Source organism: Oncorhynchus clarkii, chromosome 5 (genome assembly GCF_045791955.1).
Source record: "Oncorhynchus clarkii lewisi isolate Uvic-CL-2024 chromosome 5, UVic_Ocla_1.0, whole genome shotgun sequence".
Taxonomy (NCBI): Eukaryota; Metazoa; Chordata; class Actinopteri; order Salmoniformes; family Salmonidae; genus Oncorhynchus; species Oncorhynchus clarkii.
The window spans coordinates 45,707,672-45,715,000 of record NC_092151.1 but is presented as its reverse complement, the minus strand read 5'-3'; the positions used below and the strand labels follow the sequence as shown (position 1 = coordinate 45,715,000).

The window sequence follows — 7,329 nt, the reverse complement described above, 5'->3', positions numbered from 1 at the left end:
TAAGGAAGTGCATAGGAGACGTCGTACCCACTGTGACTATTAAAATCTAGCCTAACCAGAAACCGTGGATAGGTGGCGGCATTCACGCAAAACTGAAAGCGCGAACCACTGCATTTAACCATAGAAAGGTGACTGGGAATATGGCCAAATACAAATAGTGTAGATATTCCCTCCGCAAGGCAAACAAACAAGCAAGATGTCAGTACAGAGACAAAGTGGAGTCACAATTCAACCGCTCAGACACGAGACGTATGTGGTAAGGTCTACAGACAATCACGGACTACAAAAAGAAAACCAGCCACGTCACGGACACCGACGTCTTGCTTCCAGACAAACTAAAAACCTCGCTTTGAGGATAATACAGTGCCACCGATGCGGCCCACTACCAATGCGGCCGCTGTAGGCTCTCCTTCTCTGTAGCCGTTGTGAGTAAGACATTTAAATGTGTTAACCCTCGCAGGGCTGCCGGCATCCCTAGCTGTGTCCTCAGAGCATACACAGACCAGCTGGCTGGTGTGTTTACGGACATATTCAATCTCTCCCTATCCCAGTCTGCTTCAAGTCTGCTTCATGCTTCAAGATGGCCACCATTGTTCTTGTACCCAAGAAGGCAAAGGTAACTGAACTAAATGACTAATCGCCCAGTAGCACTCACTTCTGTCATCATGAAGTGCTTTGAGAGACGAGTCAAGGATCATATCACCTCCACCTTACCTGTCACCCTAGACCCACTTCAAATTGCACTCTGCCCCAATAGGTTCACAGACGATGCAATCGCCATCACACTGCCCTATCTCATCTGGACAAGAGGAATACCTATGTAAGAATGCAGTTCATTGACTACAGCTCAGCATTCAACACCATAGTACCCTCCAAGCTCATCATTAAGCTTGAGGCCCTTGGTCTCAACCCTACCCTGTGCAATTGGGTCCTGGACTTCCTGACGGGCCGCCCCCCAGGTGGTGGTGGTAGGAAACAACATCTCCACGTCGCTGATCGTAAACACTCAGGCCCCACAAGGGTGCATACTCAGCCCCCTCCTGTACTCCCTGTTCACCCATGGCTGCGTGAACATGCACGCCTCCAACTCAATCATCAAGTTTGCAGATGACACAACAGTAGTAGGCTTGACTACCAACTACTTTAATAAATGGATCATGAGTCACTTTAATAATGTTTACATATCTTGCATTACTCATCTCATATGTACAGTTGAAGTTGGAAGTTCACATACACTTAGGTTGGAGTCATTAAAACTAGTTTAACTCCACACATTTCTTGTTAACAAACTATAGTTTTGCCAAGTCGGTTAGGACATCTACTTTGTGCATGACAAGTATTTTTTCCAACAATTGTTTAGAGGCAAATTATTTCACTGTATTCTGACCCACAATTCCAGTGGGTCAGAAGTTTACATACACTAAGTTGACTGTGCCTTTAACAGCTTGGAAAATTCCAGAAAATTGTGTCATGGCTTTAGAATCTTCTGAATAATAATTTGAGTCAATTGGAGGTGTACCTGTGGATGTATTTCAAGGCCTACCTTCAAACTCAGTGCCTCTTTGCTTGATATCATGGGAAAATCAAAAGAAGTCAGCCAAGACCTCAGAAAGAAAATTGTAGACCTCCACAAGTCTGGTTCATTCTTGGGAGAAATTTCCAAATGCCTGAAGTTACCACATTCATCTGTACAAACAATAGTACGCAAGTATAAACATCATGGGACCACGCAGCCGTCATACCGCTCAGGAAGGAGACGCGTTCTGTCTCCTAGAGATGAACGTCCTTTGGTGCGAAAAGTGCAAATCAATCCCAGAAAAACAGCAAAGGACCTTGTGAAGATGCTGGAGGAAGCGGGTACAAAAGTATCTATATCGACAGTAAAACGAGTCCTACAGTGGGGCAAAAATGTATTTAGTCAGCCACCAATACCCTACAGACGAAGAACCATATATGTGAAAATGTTTCCATTTTAAGATAATCAGTTATTTTTATATTATTAATTGTGTGTACCACATTAGGTGTTTTATGGTTGAGAAATAATTCACCATACCCATATCTTCCAACAACAATTTATATTTTTTTGTTATTTCAAATAATACTTTTTTTATTGCCGTTTTAATTTTTAGAATGTGGAAGAACAGTATATCTCCAGTGATGATTTCAGTTTGTGGAAGAACAGTATATGTGACATTTTGCATGACTCTTGTAAGATGTCCTTTTTTAACACCTGATATGATGTTTTAAGTACTTTCAAGTACAGATGCCCCTCATGTAAATAACTTAAATGCAATATGCAGTTCATTCATTTGTATGGAGGTTCATTTAAAGGTGGTCTATCAACTTTAGCAATGATGACTTTTCTTAAAAGTTGAGTCATGAAATCTTAGTTTCATTTAAAACGAAGCCCTCAATGTGAACATACCATAGAATAACTACACAAATAGAATACAATGAAATGAATTCAATCAAAACAAGCACAACATGTAAATATCAAATAGGGATAAATGTGATGTGACAATATGCATGTCCATTATGCAGGTCCCGAAGGTCAATATTACAAAACGTTCAGAAAACCATTCTCTTTGTGTTTAACACTATGATCAGCAATTAAGTTGTGAATTGCGTTAAACCCATGCTAAAGGCAAGAAATGTCCTTCTGTACTGAGGTGACAGCAGTAAATAAGTATTAACTGCTTAGAGTTAATGCTAAATGTGGTGACAGAGAGACAGTGTATATTGTAATGAATAAAAAAAGGGAATCAAGATCAAATGAATACTCACATACTGTATGTGATGACTTATTTGTTTTTCATTCATTCAGATTAAAAAAGGTTCAAATGATCACACAAAATAATTATACACAGAACACATTGTACATAACATTTTCTACACTAGGAACAACATCTTAAAATTAAATTAATTCAATATATTGTGCTGGTTCAAATCATACACAAATTGATTCACATAGAAAACACCTACGATACATTTAATTTCCTACAATAGGGGTGACATGTCTTCTGAAATGTATACAGATTCAACATACTACAGTATACAGGTTCAGGGGATCATAAACTCACAGAAAAAACGTTTAATTATGTAGCTTGGTTTAACAACAAATTATTCACTCTGCAGTGATTCATAAAAAGAGCGTGCAGCAGCTGGCAAGTAGTTGAGCATGGTCATCAGATCTTGGTACTTGTTTTTTTGATGGGCAGAGGACTCTCATATGCTCTAGGGTAGTGGCTTGCAAAATAGGGAAGTTGAGGTGTAGCTCCTTGTTTTGGTTTGGAGATCAGCCACGACTTCCATCCCTCAAATAGACTGTGGCTCTGTTTGGCGTACAGATTCCAAGGATCCTCAACTGAAATTAGAACAGAAACATTTTAAGTTCCTGACATCAATAACGACTTTCACAGTCAAGCATTAGGATATTTTATTGTTAGAACAACATGTTGCATGTTGATGGGATGTTAGTAAACTATTCTCTGTGCAATACCTGTGACTTTTAACCACCTCACTGAGGTGATCTGTAGTCCAGCTGGTCGCTTGAGGACAGAATCTGGGAGATGCCTGAAGTCTTCACATTGCATCCTCATCACCTTGAATGGTTTTGCTGGTTGTGCTTCAAGTATAATCTTTGAAACATCATCAGGTGTATGAAGGACTGACACCTTGCGCCTCTTCTCGATGGTGGCAAAAGATCGATCACAAGGAAGAAAAGAATGACCAGAGACCATGAACTTCTGCTCAACTTGGGTAAAGTAACCCATAGAGACGAGCATCGACATCAGATTGAGCATCCGCCAGTTGTTATTCTGCCCACAGCATCTGTCACTGAATATGATCAACTTGCGCACCTCTGGTTTGGTGAGTGGCGTGAATTTTGTCTTCACCCACTTCATTATGCAGCTTGCCACCTCAATGGACCCTCGGTGTGCAATCCCCTCATGCCAAACACACATGTATGCAGGATCTTCTTTTCCAAGTACCTGGATGCAAAAGTTAAAATTTGACAGCTGCCGCTGGTAGTAGACATTGGAGTGGGTCAGATTAGGGGTGTACATCACCCCCTGTAGATCCACATAAATGACATGGCAGTCAGCATTGGCTTTAGCCCACTCAGTGTCACTTTGAAGCTGTGTGTAGGCCTTTTCGGCTTTTCGATGGTGTAACTCACTTTCAACTGCAATCTTCCTCTTCTCCTCTTCAGATGTTGCTGCTGACATCTTAGTGAAGAATGCGTCACATTTGCCACAGGTGTCACTCCTGGGTTGGCCGAAATTGAGACTCTGCTGTTTGAAAATGTCCCTATAAACCCAGAATTTTGCAGATGATGTGGTATTATTCTCTTTGTAGAGTCGGTACATTCGCAACAAATTCAGATCAGGGCTGAGGTATTCTCTGTGTACATCCCCCTTCATCCGTGAGTAGTGGTTCTGGGTTCTTGGGAAAGATAGAATGTGCTCCTTGATGCCCTCTTTCACTGTAGCATGTATCCGATGTGGCCTGTAAGGAGACAACAAGGTGTTGTTAAACTTGTATTCTCTCAATGGTCTAGGGACCTGCCTTAGAGTGCAACTGTGTCGCTATAACCGGGGTACAAATCCCGGTCACGCCATTACCGTTTGTGGCCGGGGGTCCTGTAGGGCGGCGAGAATTAGGCCAGTGCTGTCCGGTGGGAGGGGGAAGGTAATCGGCACTCAGTCCTCAATGCTCAGGTGGTAGTTGGACAGCTTAGTTACCATCATTTTGTTTAAAAGTAATAAACATTTTTATATTTTTGTTTCAGAATTCGCTATTCATCCATTCGATACTCTATGTTAATGTTTAGAAGATTGTTTAGAGCACTGCTATAGTGAAATAATCCAGGCTGGAATCCATAGCGCATTACCTATTGCTATGCTTCCCTCTTCCATCTTCTAAAGGAGACCTAGCCTCAGTAGCCTGATCTGGAGACCCTGCAACCTCACCTGCCTCAGCTAACTTTTCCTGAATAACCTGACCAAAACACTTACATTTCAATTAGCAGGTTATTAAAAACTAGTACAGAGAATACAATATGTTTGTAATTGATATTCATATAGACATTAATTCATATTTTCACTTGCCTGAAGACGGCTGTTGGTTAGCTGGAACACAGACATGAAAGTAACCTTGCACACATTCAATCTCTGGCCTGCTTGCTGTACATGGTATTTGAAGGTTTGTTTCCGTCGATTGTTCTCCTTTGTATCCTCAGGTTTACGTCTCCGTTTCACCTCATGCTGCAATAAAAATTGACAATGATGAATTCAGAATTTAATATACTGTAGCACATTCAGGATATTGCTTGATCAGGACCTCCATCTTTCACACACTCCCAATCTATACACAGAATGAGTTTGTATTGCACCATTGTGTAACACAGCACTTTTAGAGTTAACGTTAATGTACGTATCATTACTGTCAAAGTTAAACTATGCAAGTGTTCAATATAGCTATTATAATAATAGGCGTTTTGTCTTATTTCTAACCGGTTCTAAGCCGGAGAGAATCAACGCTTGTTGTTTCTCGTATGGGACAGTGTAGAAACTGTTGAACAGATGCAGCTTGCGTTCATCAGTCAACTTTCCACACTCCTACAGACGAAGAACCATATATGTGACATTTAAAAAAAAAAAGAGATATACATGAAAAATCATTATTGGACACCATTTTTCTATAGTGAACCGGTTTCACAAGCTTTCCATGCGCTAATTAACAATAATTTTAAATTTAAAGATAGGCTCTCGTGGAATAACCGTTTATGTGCACCATTCAGAATGGACGGACAAGCGCACAACCTTTCTGTTGCTGATGAAAATCGCAGAAATGTGGGAAAGAAACGTAAAACAAAACTAAAAGAATGGAAAGACAGGCAAAGGAAGATCTTACGGGATGCGGGAAAACCCTATACAAATCGTAAGGGTCAAGAAAAAACTGGGAAAAGCTGTCCAAAAGAGGTATGTGGAAGAACCGTATATCAAACAATCAAGCTAGCTAGCTATAGAGTACAGTAACTAACATGTATGTTCTGGGTTGTCTAATTTGTAACTATAGAGAAAACATATTAGCTAAAGTTCGTTGGCTACTAACTCATACATTATCGTTACAAATGTTATTGCTAGATTATAGAAGAAACATAGCTAGCTACTTTTTCTCCGTCCACCGGATGATTCGACATGGCTACAGTAGCTAGCTAGTTACACTGTATCCTGCAGGGAAGAGCGTGTTCCATGACATGATCATTTTGACCCCACGGGGTGAGATCTTGCGTGGAGCCCTGTAGACACACCTGTCTACAACCTCAAACAGTCACACTCCAAACTCCACTATGGCCAAGACCAAAGAGCTGTCAAAGGACACCAGAAACAAAATTGTAGACCTGCACCAGGCTGGGAAGACTGAATCTGCAATAGGTAAGCAGCTTGGTTTGAAGAAATCAACTGTGGGAGAAATTATTAGGAAATGTAAGACATACAAGACCACTGATAATCTCCCTCGATCTGGGGCTCCACGCAAGATCTCACCCAGTGGGGTCAAAATGATCACAAGAACGGTGAGCAAAAATCCCAGAACCACACGGGGTGACCTAGTGAATGACCTGCAGAGAGCTGAGACCAAAGTAACAAAGCCTACCATCAGTAACACACTACGCCGCTAGGGACTCAACTCCTGCAGTGCCAGACGTGTCCCCCTGCTTAAGCCAGTACATGTCCAGGCCCGTCTGAAGTTTACTAGAGAGCATTTGGATGATCCAGAAGAAGATTCTGAGAATGTCATATGGTCAGATGAAACCAAAATATAATGACCATCGTCATGTTTGGAGGAAAAAGGGGTATGCTTGCAAGCCGAAGTACACCATCCCAACCGTGAAGCACAGGGCTGGCAGCATCAAATTTGACCCAAGTTAAACAATTTAAAGGCAATGCTACCAATTACTAATTGAGTGTATGTAAACTTCTGACCCACTGGGAATGTGATGAAAGAAATAACAGCTGAAATTAATAATTCTCTCTACTATTATTCTGACATTTCACATTCTTAAAATAAAGTGGTGATCCTAACTGACCTAAAACAGAGATTTTTTACTAGGATTAATGTCAGAAATTGTGAAAAACTGAGTTTAAATGTATTTGACTAAGGTGTATGTAAACTTCCGACTTCAACTGTAAATACTGTATTTTATTCCATCTTGCCTATGCCGCATGGTCATTACTCATCCATATATTTATATGTATATATTATTATTCCATCCCTTTACTTAGATTTGTGTGTATTAGGTAGTTGTACTGCAGACATCCCTGC

The 7,329-nt window shown here is 40.8% G+C and overlaps 1 protein-coding gene across 1 annotated transcript; it reads right to left on the bottom strand.

The window, feature by feature from the left end:
- Positions 1–2,451: 2,451 nt before the first annotated feature.
- Positions 2,452–5,267, bottom strand: LOC139408916 (uncharacterized). The gene is made up of 3 exons (XM_071153373.1): positions 5,112–5,267; positions 3,500–4,509; positions 2,452–3,364 (listed from the first exon to the last, which is right to left on the bottom strand). Exons 2-3 carry the CDS (start codon positions 4,422–4,424, stop codon positions 3,186–3,188), a joined length of 1,104 nt encoding a protein of 367 aa, XP_071009474.1. The 5' UTR covers positions 4,425–4,509; positions 5,112–5,267; the 3' UTR covers positions 2,452–3,185.
- Positions 5,268–7,329: the final 2,062 nt, after the last annotated feature.